Source organism: Schistosoma haematobium, chromosome 2, assembly GCF_000699445.3.
Source record: "Schistosoma haematobium chromosome 2, whole genome shotgun sequence".
NCBI classification, from domain to species: Eukaryota; Metazoa; Platyhelminthes; class Trematoda; order Strigeidida; family Schistosomatidae; genus Schistosoma; species Schistosoma haematobium.
This window is the reverse complement of record NC_067197.1, coordinates 5,696,433-5,712,989: the sequence shown is the minus strand read 5'-3', so window position 1 is coordinate 5,712,989 and position 16,557 is coordinate 5,696,433. Positions and strand designations below refer to the sequence as shown.

The 16,557-nt window shown below is 36.6% G+C and overlaps 1 protein-coding gene across 2 annotated transcripts in view; it reads left to right on the top strand.

Moving 5' to 3' along the window:
- The first annotated feature begins 288 nt into the window (after positions 1-288).
- Positions 289-16,557, top strand: part of RPUSD2_1 (RNA pseudouridylate synthase domain containing protein 2) — a 23,238-nt gene continuing 6,969 nt past the window's right edge. The window contains exons 1-8 of one of the 2 annotated variants that reach the window (XM_051214175.1): positions 289-545; positions 578-688; positions 728-848; positions 883-1,048; positions 3,509-3,596; positions 5,475-5,754; positions 7,090-7,235; positions 10,941-16,150. In XM_051214175.1, the coding sequence (XP_051067327.1) occupies positions 342-545; positions 578-688; positions 728-848; positions 883-1,048; positions 3,509-3,596; positions 5,475-5,754; positions 7,090-7,235; positions 10,941-11,192 (1,368 nt within the window). In that variant the 5' untranslated portion in view covers positions 289-341 and the 3' untranslated portion in view covers positions 11,193-16,150. Of the gene's footprint in view, positions 689-727; positions 1,049-3,508; positions 3,597-5,474; positions 5,755-7,089; positions 7,236-10,940; positions 16,151-16,557 lie in introns of those variants that run through there. The other variant, XM_051214176.1, reaches the window with a different exon arrangement.

The following is a 16,557-nucleotide window of genomic DNA, read 5'->3' as shown; positions in this document are numbered from 1 at the left end:
TAACATTTTTATAATCAAAGTATGCCAGTCCAGTCAAGTCAGAAGCTAATAGGTTCAAGGATATAGTTTACAAGCTATCGATATATTGAGAAGTGATTAACCAAAGCCGACTAGCGGTTGTAGATGTACATCACGGCGTTCCCGCGCGAGATCTGGTGCGGATGAGTGACCGAGGTGCTTTATTCACCGCCACATCCAGCAATCTTGATTCAGATCTCAGAGATAATCAGTTCTTTATTTGTACCCAACAAGGTTTGAAAGTTTTGAATAGTTGGTTCAAATGTTTGTCCAATTATCAAGGTCGCAATGTGAATAGGGGGGTTTGAGTGTAATCTGTATTCATGCTTTATGCTCGAAGCCTATGTACAAGTTTAGCCTGCGTTCTGAAAAACATGAATAAACGCGAAAGAAAGAATGCTAAAAAGGCTGCAGCTAAAGTTATATTGACTAAGAAACGACAAGAGAAGAAACGATTAGCGACTGACTTTGTGCATTACGAAAATTCTAGCATCAGTGACTACTACATTGATGGGATATTTAGAAAGGTTTGCAAATATTTCCGTACTCATCCTGATAGGTTTTCCCCTATCATTTCGTCTTCAAAGCTTATGCAAAGGACAGGTGGATTAGTCGTAAGCTCCGTGATGTCCTGCAGTCTGAATTTAATAATAATTCTGGTGAAGTAATCGTAAGGAATACCTTGTGTTACTGAAAAGAAGATTGTTAGGCACAGAAATGTGAATCAGGTGAAATCCTGGTAAATAATGCAAAAGTCGACCCTGACTATGTTATAAATGACAGTGATCTCCTTTCTCAAAAGGTTCATCGCCATGAGTGTCCTGTACTAAGTATGTTTATGTTTTAGTTCACTTTGCCTCCAAGATCTTCCCATCGAGTTTGTACACGATTCAGACGATATTCTAGTGGTCAATAAACCTCCCTCCATACCTATTCATCCCTGTGGCCAGTACACACTTAACAGCATCACACACATTTTGGCCAAGGATTATGGTCTTCGTCCTCTACGATTTACCCACCGCCTTGATAGGTATGTTCATTCACTATGGGTAACGGCTCACCTAACAAAAGTATGTGGAGGTGATTGTGCTTTAGATTTTACATAAACGTGACCCACATTTGCTTTGATAGGCTCTCGAGACTAGTTTATAAATATACCAGCCGATCTGAGATTGCGAATCTCGGATTTTGGAGCACAATTTGTTCGTCCTTATGGCTACTTATATGTTAAAACGTGGTGAAAAGCCAAGTCCTAATTCACAATCTTAACTTCTCTCAATCGCTCTCATTTGTTTAAGGCCTTATTTCGACCGCAGTAGATGTTTGACCCTCTTCTACTACACTTTAGTATCGCTAAGGTTGTCTCGCCATCAGGCTTTAAGGCAATAAATCCTCAATACTATTACTTGAATACCCAAGAGAAATCAAATGTTTAAGACATGAAGAAATAACTTGGTGTAGCACTACACTTAGCCGTTCGCTTATGGTTGACGCTCTTATTTTTTGTATATGGAACTCCTAGAAGATTGACTACTTACACCTACACTTCATTAACGTAGACATCTCCCACCTAATTCATTGTTGACTAGCTCTTCAAAACGACCATAGCTGTGGTATCAGCTCGTGATGCTAGTAATTTTTAGTTTGATTTGCATGTGAAAGAGCAGACTGAATAGCCTTCTTGTGTGAAAATACATTAGCTAAGCACTGAGTCTCCAGATGTTCGTTTATAACTTGTTGCAGCGCTTATGTCAGTCGTTCAGTTTTAGTTCTTTGTGAGCAGCTGGTTTACTGGGCAAAATTTTAATGATTTCATGCTTGATAGTTCTTAATTTGTGTATTCATCATGTTTTTACTCAAGTTTTTCAGTGATTATTTCTCATATGTATAGATGAGGGATCAGTATGCTTTCACCTGTGCTTGTCTTTATAGAGGAAGCTTCATTTTCAGCATTCGTCCCAAGAAATAAATATTTTTTAGTCGTTAGTGGGGGATAATCAGTTGTCTTAAAAAAACAGGTCACCTAGGCACCGAAAAGTAGAGACAAACGATTATATGCCTAAAGCATGGCGAACTTCCTTATGTGGTAAATATCTATTAGAACAAGTGGTATATTTGTAAACCTTGACTTACAACATTCCTAAGGTTTTTTTAACCAGTTTATAGATCGATATTAAGGTCGGGGCAGGTGAAGCTCTGAGATCGTAGTACTGCGAGCCTATTAAGTCGAGACCGTCAGTTTAATAATAACAACACAAGAGATAGTGACAATAGGACAATTTAAAATAGATATCAGATCCTAGTCTGCATTTTTGTCAAAATTGTCTGAGCCATGTTGGTAGATGCAGACTACTTGGTTGGGGTCCGCGTGACTATCGTAACCAATGGTTGGAGACTCTTGGTGACATGGCTCAGAATCGACCACAGTGGCGTCGGTGTATACACTCTCACGGCCACGCGTATACAGCCTCTGCCAGGGAAGTCCTACTCATTGCCTTCTCGTGGCGGGGGTGTTGTTTACGAAAATGAGAGGACGAAAAGCGAATGTCCGGTGCTTTAACCGGATCCCAAACCAGTGGTGCACGTGGGCTCTAGTATCCTGCGGGAACAAATGGCGTATGAACCAATCGCTGGTCACCGGCTACCATAGGAATGCATCTCCTCACGATGTTCCACTGCCTTGTGGATCAAACCCTCAGGTCAAAGGCTCGGGGTGTGGCTCCCTAAGATAACCACCTGCTTCGGTCTGGGCACCCGGGCAGTATCACAGCCCACACACACACAAATATGGTGTGGCGCATATATGTTTGGTGCCCTCTTGTACTGATATTTATGTGTTGAAATAATAATAATAATTCCCTTAAACTAAGAGGTTCTTTCTACGAACTGATTCTTTCTTCCTGTACTATATCCTTATTGCAATCTTTCTTTTATATATTACCACCTCTGCATTAACTACTTTTATGAATCCGGTGTCCATCTTGTTGTGTTAATGAAGTATGGCAACTTGGACCGATGCATATATGTACCTGGTCCTGCGTTGTAGCTGACTGACTGACTTTTGTCAAAATGTGGACACTTGCAAGCCCATTTTTTTCGTGCCGTTTCCAAAATCATCTTGTTACTATTTTTAATTTCTTGGTGAGTCTCTAACTTATAGTAATGTGACTTGTTGCAACTTAGATTCGTAGTCACTGTAAAATGTTGTCTGTGGAAAACCCGTAATTATGTCTTATGCTCAATCATGTAGGGGGTAGCTGATTAGAATTCAAAAGAAATTTGTCAAATTGCTCAGGTTATTGCTTAGTAATTAAATTTTTACGAAATTCCAAATACTTTCATATTATTTCACTCCCGATGTTCTACGAACTTTATCTTATTATTTATGTTTCTGTGTTGCATGAAGTTTAACGGTGATTTTAATTTGTCCTAGCATTTAACACATGGTATTTACACTTCATTTTCGCTTATGGTTTTAAAAAAATGATAGAATGACTTCTGGATTACTTTTAATCGCCAAGAACTACGACACATCTGTACGTCTGCAATCACAAATTAGTAGTAAGGAGGTTGCGAAAGTACGTCTTTTTTTATCATATTTATCATTTCTTTCTATATCTAACTTAACGCATCCATATAGATAGTATCATTTCTTGATTTGAATTTGGATTACAAGCTTGATTTTGATATTTTCACTAGTTCGATTCAGTATTCTCATGCTTCAGCATTTTTGACTGTAACTCGGCATCTACGATGTGGCTGTTCAGTAATATTGACCTATAACTGAAGAGACTATATGATGTATATTTATCATTATATTGCATAAATTACAGTTCTTCCCATCAGTCTTCAAAACGAAATAATGAACTTTATAACTCAGTATATGTCCATGCCTTCGTCTATGATCTACTCTTTATTTGGAAAAATCATCGATATTATTAATTCACTAACTAGCTTTTCAATCCATAACCCATAAATTTCCATCTCAACATTTGATGTCAACACTCACCTGATGATATTCACACCGGGTAGTAAATTAGAGTTTTCTAGGTTTCACCAGACTGACTGGTTAAAACTCCATATAAACATTTCAATGCTATAAAATTTAAAGTCTGATAGTCGTGCATGAAGTGCTCAGTTATTGACACCTAGTTCAAAATATTCCAATGGGACATTTCCCACTAAGCTACTAAGTGTTGTATGTTGAATGAAGCAAAGTAATGAGATCAAAGTTATTTATTACACAATTTACAGTAAAGTCACTCTAGCATAAAAAAATTTATAAAAATAGTACAAGACTTGCTGTTTCCACTTTTTCGAAGAATTAGGTATAAGGATTTAAACGGATTCTAATAATAACCGTATGCTTAGCAACTCGGTTATTTGAGTAGTTGCAGTCAATCAACTGTTTATGAATAGTAATTCTGACCGATTTCCTCTTGTCCCTGTAAAACCAAGCTAGAGTATGTGCTCGTATTTGTGGTAGAGGCGAACACTGGCTCTGGTCAATGTACTTTCCTCCATTCGGAGTAGGTATAATAATATATCCATATACAGGCTGTCAGACAGGGAAGCTTATCCTTTAGGGATACAGAAAATAGTCTCCTGCTTTTTGCACGGAACATCCTCTTAATTGCTACAGACAAAGAGTTCTTAAGTAAACCGGGAGTCTAGTGGATTCTGAATTCCAGATTCATATACAGGTGTCTTAGAGACGGAATTTCTGTAGTCCTCTGTTCGAGTTGTTCTCACTTATCCACGAAAAGGTTAACATAGTTCTCACTGCGTTTTATCTAATAAGTCAACATTGGATAAAATAAGATAACTATGGTGTTTCAATGCCTTTGTTTTGTTGTAAATTGTATTATACATAACTGTATGAATATACCGCTTTAGTAAATGACATCGATAGACATTTTTTCCTAATTTCCCTTATTTTCTGTAATAATGTTATAAATATCCTCTTTTAATAATTGTCAGACGTCTTGTTGGCTAAGATTTGGCTCCTAATTTAATCTATCTTAAAATTTCAATAAGGAATATCAAGTGAATTAGCTAGGTGTACCTATCCCCTTTCTTCAACGTAGCAAGACTAGTCTGTTAGTTCACATGTCTGTTTCTGAACATGTTACTTTTGCTCAGTAAGCCAATAGTTTACATCATTGTGTACTTAGTCAATAAAGTGTGTAGTGTAAGTTAATCTAAAACATTTTGGAGTTTCCATGGTTTTGGTGTTATACACGACCTTATACATATTTCAACCCTAACCCATTATCGAGGCCGAGAAATTTGGAAATATTACAATTAAAGCGTGAATATCACCATGCAGTTAACACTAGATTTTACTATGAAATTTCATCTACAAATTATTCCGAACTAAGACGTATTCTTAATTAGCTATGCCTGTAATAACGATGTATTAAAGCTACTTCCTTGTTTTGTTTTCACTTTATAAGTATTATATATGTCATGTCGAAGGCTGTTTCCCAACTGAACCAATCAATCAATGTACTGGCTTTGAGATAAACAATGGAGTAGTGGTTTGTAGCCAACCTGTCGGGCCTATCAGTCGTAGAATGGGTGTACATGGCGTTGTACCAGAATCAGCTGGTGGGAAGTTCGCTCGGACACATTTCTTACGCTTAAACTACAATCCTGTCACGAATACAAGTCTAGTCATATGTCGTCTATTCACTGGGCGTACACATCAAATCCGAGTACATGTGCAGTACTTAGGTAATACAATACATCATATAACTTGTATCCGTACATTTTTGGTACAGTTATAAATCTTTGTAAATGTTCGCAATGTTGAATTATTTCTTAAGAATAGTCTTTACTTAGAATGAGCAAAGAAAACACAATAACCTTGTTATTAACCACCTTCTAATCAATGTTGGAAACTTCAGATGGTATTACTCGTAGTCGGTGGCATTGACCCACTCATTATTACTTTAATTCCATAACTATCATCTTGATTTCATTCGTCTTTTTTTTATTTTCTATTCCTTTTGGCTTTTTACTGTTGTTTGCGCTGAGTTAACTCTGAAGATTATAATCGACACTACGTACTATATTGTCAGCCGAACCGGTGAACTATTTCACGAGTTTACACAATCTAGACCTTAATGCTTATCGGTGCCCGCGCCCCTTCTAACCCAGTGGCCAATCAGAAGACGATGACCGAAGGCAGACTAACTGTTGTCTCCGATTCGATCATGACAAAAACCTACACAATAATATGCTGAAAATGCCTAACCACATAACACGCCAAACAACAAATTACATTTTAAACACGATCATACCATAAGTGGTAGAGGGTCGAAACAAGCAGTACATAATTAACTAACATTAATTACAGAAAAGTAAAGGATATTAGTGACAATCCGCTGAAAGTTTACAGTTAGGGCGATGTAAAAATGCAGTAATAAAGTTATCGATTAATTATACAGTAACGATGCAAATATTAATAGTCCAGAAAATATGGCTGAAGGTCCCAACTTCTCCAATATTCTTCAGTGGCCCTATATCTGACTCCAATTAGATTGTATGAATGATTATTGTCAAAATATACATCCTAGCTATCTACGTATATAATTATTGACTTAACTCGCGTTAGTAAGTAACGGAATTAAAATAAGTCAAATACGAGAAATGATTTCGAATACGTATATTTTGTACTATTGATTCAGGCAGACGATCAAAGGAACGAAGCGAAACGAAATGATGCGTGGTGGAAAAAACATGTGAGCCAAGTCAATTTAACCAAGCGTTAATCAATATTTATAGTCACACAAAAATAAGCTACAGACGTGTGATGAGTAGGATAAAAAGTTTACATACACATATGCTCATATAAAAACAGTCAAGGTTGATAAGCGAATAATTGACAATTTCAAAATGTAACTCAAGAAGAATGAGTAAATTGGCCTATCCAGAAGCTAGAATAAGTTGTGTGGGCATAACATAGTAACCGACACTACAATTCGTTCTGTGTTAATGTCTTGTTTAGGTAAAAATGACTTCGTTTCTGCTTGTAATGACTGTTATCCCCGTGTTATTTCTGTTTAGGTTATCCGATTGTTGATGATCCCCTATACAATTCAGCTGATTGGGGTGAATTAAAAGGGAAAGGTGCTAATTATGGAATGACTCTGGAAGAAGTTGTCCAAAGATTGAGTGATTCTCGTAACAGGGAAAAGTACAGAATCCAAGAGGTAGGACTCTTCTTGAATTTCATATTATGCTAGTTTTTCGTGATTTCATTGCTACCACTTGTTCTGAATTGTGGTTTCTCTATCGTTTTTGAAACTTTCTCTTTACAAACAAATCCGCATAATTTATTCATGAATGGTTGCACTTAAAATTCTTTGGACATGGTAACATTTAAATACTACTTAGAATAACAGTAATCGGAACCAGTTACTTCACTAGTTTGAACGTAATCTAGATTTCTTTACTCTTCAAAGCAAACATTTCATCTAATTCATTCAAAGTATATATGTTTCAGCGTCCAGGTAAGTAGGTACTCAGTGCAAAACTTTCAAACTGGATTATTAAAATGTTTTCAGTAATCCTTTATGTTATATCCGAGTGGAGATTAAATTACAGGTAACTTCCGAGGACTATTCATGGACTAATATTCTTATTGTATAACTACTCAACAATTACACTATGTATATTTATATCCCTCTTATGACAAGCTTTTTTTTGGCCTATAATTTATTATTGTACGATTTACGGTTCTTAAGTTATGTTCAGTTTATTAACTACTGCCTCCCACATTCACAGCCACTTTTTGGGCTTATTTGTGTACAATATTATTTCCTATTTTATGGTACGTTGCGGTTTGTCTGATTGATATATAAACCAAGTATGTCTGAAATAAATGATCTGCTCTGATTCTGGTCTGATCTGCTCTGATTCGGAAGCTGGTATCTTGTTCTGGACTCAAGTGGAAGGGCTCGGAAGACATAGGACCAGTAAGGACGCTAGACTGCCCGCACCGGTTGAACGTCATTGGTTGGCCTAGTGTAAAGATCCGTATAATTCGTATCCGGATTGGTCGATAGGTCGCGTGGTAGCAAAACAAGACATTCAAGGTCATAACAATTGGCGACGGGGATTTTGGCAACAAAGAAATAATAATAATTCAAGTGGTGACTCAGATTTTGGAAATGAATTAGCTGTATAATTGCCGGTGATTTTTGGAGCTAATATTATTGGCAAAAAAAATGTCGATTTCTTTCGAACAGTTGCGGTTAATATTACAGCACCAGCAGAAGATGTTTGCCTTGCAACAACAGCTATTTGTAACATTTTTGGGCAGACTTTGCATTCAAGTAGAAAATAAGAAATCTATGTATCATGCAGATAATGGTGCAGTAATGGACATTTCAGAAGCATATCCTGTGCAGGATTCAAATCCCTCTATACCAGAAGGAAAACGTAATATTGGTAACGTGTCCAGCTCAGAGCAAGAAAATATTGTGCTAAATGCACATGAAGTTGTGACAATACCAGATGATCAGGAGCCAGATCCTGTAGATGATGCCCAGAGTCCAGAATCAAATGAAACACTACTGGTACTGTCTAGCTGCGAAAATAAACGTCAGCTCGAACAAAATTGTGGTCCACGTGCTATTAGTCGAGAAAGCTATGGTGACTCGTATTCAGAAAATAACTGGAGCAACACGATGAACCAAATTGTGCCAGATGTTACTCAAAATCACCGGAAGACAGAATTTTATATTGAGTCAACCTATCCCATTTCTAATGACAGTGTGTCAGATATTGATTCTCAGAATAATGCATATGATTTTGATTAAACTTCTTATAACAATGAGGGAAATATGTCAGCTGAGTCGAATGATGGCCAAAAATCTAATTTAATTCTGTTAGACGTTGACTTTCTTAATGACTCGTTATCTGCTAACGAGATTCATAATGAATTTGAAAATAATGAACTCAGATCAAAGGTCGTTCATCATCATCTAGTCATTTTTAGTGGATTCTCCAGTCAATACAAGAAACATGGTTTAAATAAAGTCCTACTAGTTGTATTTTGGAGCCATAAGGACCCAACATTATTTCGAGGAGGAGGAGAATGTTGAGGAATTTAAAGTCACATATAATTTTTTTTTTTTTAATCAGAATCTAAAGTTGGAATTTTCAAAAAAAAAAAAAAGGGGGGGAGGTGTTATATCCGAGTGGAGATTAAATTACAGGTAACTTCCGAGGACTATTCATGGACTAATATTCTTATTGTATAACTACTCAACAATTACACTATGTATATTTATATCCCTCTTATGACAAGCTTTTTTTTGGCCTATAATTTATTATTGTACGATTTACGGTTCTTAAGTTATGTTCAGTTTATTAACTACTGCCTCCCACATTCACAGCCACTTTTTGGGCTTATTTGTGTACAATATTATTTCCTATTTTATGGTACGTTGCGGTTTGTCTGATTGATATATAAACCAAGTATGTCTGAAATAAATGATCTGCTCTGATTCGGAAGCTGGTATCTTGTTCTGGACTCAAGTGGAAGGGCTCGGAAGACATAGGACCAGTAAGGACGCTAGACTGCCCGCACCGGTTGAACGTCATTGGTTGGCCTAGTGTAAAGATCCGTATAATTCGTATCCGGATTGGTCGATAGGTCGCGTGGTAGCAAAACAAGACATTCAAGGTCATAACACTTTAAAGTTTGGATTCCACATCTGTTCCAAATTCAATTCGAATTGCCCTTCAGTTGCAAGCTGGTTTGCTCTCTGCCACTGTAGATTGTTTCTGATAGTATCCGGCCGATGGATAAGGTGTATCTTGCGTGGACAATTGTTTTTAAGTACCTATACTTCTTTAGTGATAGCTACGATAGTTCTCAGAGTAAATTGTCGACTGACTGACTCAGAGTAACTTGCTTGGTACCAAAACCCAAAATCCAACTATGCTTAATCACAATACAAAGACTGGTTATGAAGGTTTATTTGACCTCAAATTTAAATTATTCATGAATACACATGTCTATACTGATTTTACTCACACTTAACGATTGATTCGTAATTATCACACGGGAGAAATACACAGAATTACTTCAAAAACCCAAGCTACGAGTTTCATACTGAATTGACTCAAAGAATATCATATCTGTTATATGCACCTCAGCTTAGCTCCTGTTTTACAATATATATTTTGTTTAGTTTATTCCGATCCCTAATTCCATCGACATAGGGTTAAAATTGCATTATTTAAACAGTCGCAGATAAAAATAAGAATATCATATGGATGTGTTTATATGATCAAGATTATCTCAACAACTTGAATCTAGAAAGAAGATTTTTTCATCAGTCCTACATATCCTGTCGAGTTAATTGATGCAACAGGCTTTCGTTTATAGTAGTACACCATGATGCAATGAAAAATTATTATTTGTTTTTTCTCACTATGAACTCTTCGTGTACACATGCAACTTTGTCAAACCTACTTATACGTGATCAATCAGTTGGCATCAATAAGCCATACATAAACATTGTAATTCGAAGCTGAATATATAAACATGTGCTTTGTAAATTGATCATACTATTTGTTTGCTTATTTGTCTTAGTCTAAAACTAAATGGGTCAGTAAAAATCACTAGTTTGTTGTAATGTAGCTCATTCACCACGTACAAATTTGTGTACTCGGCTTTTAGTCAAACCTTATGTGTAAGTGGTACCCATACTCAAAAAAGCGGAGAGGGACTTGGCCCACTGTAACCTAATGGTTGAAATCCTAACTCCTTAATCACTAAGCCAATGGCCCACCAGAGTACGCAACTAACTACTTATATTTGAGATTGTCAATTATCACTACTTTGTCATTTATGTTGCATCGTATCACTCTTAAAGGTGATTTATCTTTGGTTTTTTCTTCAGACCGATGAAAAGTTGGAAAGTTCTCTTGATCCAAATGTATTAGAGCGTCTGCAATTGTGTAAAGATCCCTTATGCCCTGATTGCAAGCTTACTTTCAAGGATCCAGAAATGAATAACTTAATACTACGACTGCACGCTTATCGTTATAGTGGATCTGATTGGTGCTATTCTGCACCTTTACCCAGTTGGGTTATAAATGAGAATGTACCAGACTTGCATGGTGCAATAGAGGAGGCAATGAAACAGTTATAAATATTTGTGGGTATATTAGTTTTTCTCCATGTTTGTTTAGTTTGTTCTCTATCATTTGAAATATTCATGCGTACCATATATCAGTCAGTCAGTTACAGCGTAGGACCAGGTACATATATGTGCATCGGTCCAAGTTGCCACACCTCATTAGCACAACAAGATAAACACCAAATTCATAGTAGTTACTTTAATGGTAATAATATATAAGAGAAAGATTGCATATCAGGACATAGCGCAGGACGAAAGAATTAGTTCGTAGAAAGGAAAATATAAAGTAATTTTAATCTCATAGTTTAACGAAAGACAGAGTGTATAGACCTAAACTATGTCACCCAGAGTCTCCAACCATTGATTACGATAGCTACGCGGACCCCAACCAAGTAGTCTGCATCTACCAACATGGCTCAAACTAGAAGTTAGTGATTCCAAGCACTGATGCCAAATTTTAGTTTGGCCACCCCTAACTTTCTTCCAATCATCCACAACACTCGTCAACATTGTGCGTCGGGGTAATCGGTGTTCAGGCATACGTAACACGTGTCCCAACCATCTTAGCCAGTGAAGATTTACAAAGTCATCAACAGATATGCCATTATTCCCTAATACCCTGCGTCTAACCTCACTATTACTTATCCGGTAATCCCAGCAGATGAGAGCAATATTTCTAAGGCATCTGTGGTAAAATACTAGTAGCTTACGAGTATTTTCTACTCTTAATGGCCATGTTTCTCAGCCGTAATATAGAACATAGCGAACTACTGCACAGTATACTCGTCCCTTAATTGAGATATCTCGCCTTCGCCATAGGTGACGTACGTTGGCAAAAGCCAAACGAGCTTTTCGAATTCGTGCTGAGATTTCGTCAGACACCGACTCATTAGGGCTGATCAGACTTCCAAAGTAAGTGTTATATTTCTCTCTTACGGTTATGATCCAGCTATTCCTATTGCTTAGTATTCTTGGACACCAAATCACTCGACAAGTCCCCAAATCAGAACACGGTTGAACAGGAAAGAGATTATATTCCAAATAACAAGGTTAGATGGAGGCAAGAAGCACATTAGGGAAAACGTTAGTATATTTATATTACTTACATGAGAAGAATCTAGAGTATTCTCCAAGTATCGACTAGTGCTGATTGAATAAGAATTAGCCAATCAGCGTGCACCAAAGCAACTGTGCATTGAGCATGCTTTAATCCAGTCTATGTCCCGCTAACAATAAGTGACGTTGTCGACGTGTTCGATAAGTGGGACACGAATATGAATAGTTTAGTTATTTAACAATGATACGATAAAAATATACGTATAGTATTGGTCCATAAATGGATCCCCAAAGTTACCATTCATTTTCTCATCGGGATATAACAATAATACAGACCTTTTTTTTTTATCTTATTTTACTATTCTACGCATTCGGTTTCCTCACTTTCCCTTTATCAGAGTAATTGATGTTGTTCCCTCAGTGGACTTTCTGTTTACTCAGTTTGGTTGCTTAAATTAATAGGTAATTATGGTAGTTTCCGAAAATGAAATGCAATTTTCAGTGTATTGATCAAGTTGGATTATGTTTCTTACGACAATGAGGATATTGTAAAAGTTGAAACTGGCTTTCCGAATTAATATGGACTATAATCTTTTCATATGATTGCTGAGTAACTAGATTAATATATATATACGTCCCATCTATCGTAAGCTCCCGCTCCACTTATTAACTCGTGTCGTACGTCTTAGTATTATTATATTTTTTTGTCAGTCTGTTATTTACAGCCCTTTTTAGCTTGTCCATGTCTAATTGTTATTTCCAATTTTATGGTGTGATCTGGGCCACTATGTTTGCATACAAACCAAATCTATTTGAAGTATTTAGCACAGGCTGGCTTCTGCACTCAAGCATAGAGCATAGAGAGAAACTAGAGAATCCTGAACAGAAAGAAACGTAGCTGTTGATTCAAAGTTAATAGTACTGGTCGGACTTGTAACTGAACAACTCAGAGACACTTAGCCATAGAGTAAATAAGGGATCTTATTAGAATTATAATTCTCATTAGTGGCTAGTCATGTGATTTTTATCAGCAGTCTCCCGGACGTAATATTCATTTTATTTATTACCTATAAAATGTCCAACTAATTTATTGTTAAAATATCAATGCAAAATAGAAATTTTAGTAGTTGTTTTGTTTACTTCCTATTTCAGCTTCTAAAATTAATTGTTTTGTTTGATGTAGTACTTCATGAATTACATACAGAAGATATGCTACTGTTACGAATTTAGCGTCCACTGAAACATAACGGATTCAGTTTTAAGACACCCCATAATAAAAAATATCAAAATACGCTACTACGTACCTTCGTAAGACCTAACCGAATGAATCCTTATAACAAACATGTTTCCGTAACCTGCTCACGATTTGTTAAAACTATACTAAACAGACTCTATTCACTGACCTCAAATGTGACCTCGTGACTAGCCAGTCAAAATGTAGCTTTTGTGAGAGTCCTAAAATGCAAAACGTTAGTAGGATTATACAGCATTAGAAGCTGATTAATGGTTGTATTGAGGGTAAATATCGATAAATCAAGCAGGAAGTCCTAGTACTATAAGCTGCCATTAAAATAAATCCTTAACCCTAACACTCCTTAATCTAATTCCTATCACCTAATGCTCGTAATCTTTGCACTCCTAACACAGAAATACTGATTGCAGTTTATTCTACAAGAAAATCATCATCTAGTCTTTTCAAAGAATGAATTATAGCCAAAAACGTAGGTCTCGACAAAGAGCTACTCGTAATAGCATGTAAAATTCGCGCTAATATCCAACGTCGACTATCCCAATTTTGATTGGCTTTTCAAGACCGCCGGCATATTGTAGTATTACCATACGTTTAAATGTTGCGCCAACCAGAACAAACCATTCACAGGTTTTCTCATAGGGATATTATATTTGATTAAAAATGTTAATCATGACTTACCATATTATCTTCCATTATCCATGAAACTTATTGAAGCACAGAACAGCCGGCGGAAAATGACGGCAATCAATTCAAGTATAATTGCTACGTTTATTTTATACTTCTTCCCCTTTAGATATGGTCTCACAATCCTACATCCTTCTAATCTTGAATCCTTATGTTAACTCACGTTATTCACTTAGACTATATACCTGTCTATTTAAATGGTGATAAAAAATAAATAAAAAGGTATATGACAGTTAAATGGGCAGTTGAAATACTGTTGGTTTTTTCTATTTCGTTAAAATTCTACGTTGTGTAAGATTGACTACTGACTTTTGGTATATTTGGATAGTGTAATAAAGAGATGATCATCAGAACTACGTGATATATTGGCACAATAAATTCCTAACGATCTGATCACACGTATAGTTTCAAGATACTCAACACTCATTTCGTCGTTTCATTAAGAATATCTACGTAAAAACAATTGACTATAAGCAAAAGCAAGTCTCTTTATTGAAAACATTGATCAAAATAGAACTGATAAGTTTGATGAGGTAGACTGATTATAAAATTGTTAATAATAAAAAAATGCAGTCTTAAATCATCGATATGTCTTGTAGTGGCTGTGCTTCGTTGACCAATCACCTTCGTAACCGTTACAATCTAATCCTCAACGGTGTTTGAAATCAGAAGGCAAAGAGAAGCAGCGACTACAGTTTTATTGGCAGATGACTCAGATCACAAAGCAGTGAGGCAAATGAGTGAGTCAGCGAACCGAGAGTGTAGTATATATATATATATTCAAACAAACAATAAAAAATGAATTCAAACTTCACTTCATTGCACAAGCCAGTGGCTATCAGGACTCAGTAGTCAAGTGGGTAACGCGATGGCGCTTGAAGCGAACGGTATTGGATTCGATTCTTGTAGTGAACATCAATTCTCGGGTGCAGGTGCATCCGGGTGACAAGTCCCAAATAGGACGAAACGCGCGTCCTGGATTCCACTACTAGCCACCATCCATCTTTTCAGTACATTTTTTATGAATTATTTTACTGTGTAAGAGAGAACTTATAGAATTTATAATTTGTGATTTAATCTTATATCATTACAATAAGGTCCGTTAATTCTCGAACACTATCGAAGTTTGTACACCTAATTAACAAAACTAACCATCAATAAAGTCAATCAGGAGAAAGACAAATTGGTTTTAAGAAAGAACTTCATTTTTTTAACTCTGAAGGCGACAATTTATACTGTGTTGCTTGTAGTTTTGACAATAATTAGCAATGGATTCTACAAAATCTACTTTGTCTTATATGAAATTTACCAACTGAATGCACCTCAACTCGAAAATTTATGTTCCATACTAGAACCCCAAACCCTTATTGTTTAATACCAACGTCAGAATATTATTCACCAGCCTATACATTAACGTCAAATGTTTCCAACTAAATAAATAATTTGTGATTAATACAATTTTCCAAACTAACTTTAACAGTTCTTTTTCATTAAATAATCCTATATTATTTCAAACAGTCAATTGTATAACAAACTACCCAGCTATGATTCAACATTCTATACACTTAGTAGATTATGAACAGAGTGATCCCGAAGACTGTTAGAGGTATGAAAACAGTTGTCTGTTTCCAACCCCCTTGTACATTGAGCAGTATGACTTCACCTTCGTACCTTAAATTGCTGGTTTTTGTCTTACTGTCATCTACTTTTGCAACCTCAAGTGGTGTCCGTCAAGGCTGTCCACTTTCCCCATTTTTGTTTAACTTCATCATAGATCTACTGATGGAAATAACTTTCTCGTCGACTGAGTTCTCGGGTATTGATCTCCATCCAGGAGGTCCACTTATCGACTTAGAATACGCAGATGACATAGTCCTGTTTGGTGAAGACGCTGACAAAATGCAGAGTCTTTTGGTAGCACTAAGCAACAATGCCAGAATGATTGGAATGCGCTTCTCTCCCTCGAAATGCAAGTTGTTGCTTCAGGACTGGTCTGCGTCAACACCTGAACTAAGGATAGGGAGTGAAGTAGTCGAACGCGTTGACAACTTCACTTATCTTGGAAGTCTGATCAGCCCTAATGGGTTGGTATCTGACGAAATCTCAGCACGGATTCGAAAAGCTCGCTTGGCTTTTGCCAACTTGCGTCGCCTTTGGCGAAGGCGAGATATCCGTCTATCAATAAAACGACGGGTATACTGCGCGGCAGTCCGTTCTGTTTTACTTTACGGCAGCGAAACATGGCCACTAAGAGTAGAAGACACTCAGTGCTTGAAGTCACTAACTTCTAGTCTGAGCCATGTTGGTAGATGCAGACTACTTGGTTGGGGTCCGCGTGACAATCGTAACCAATCGTTGGAGACTCTTGGTGACATGGCTCAGAAT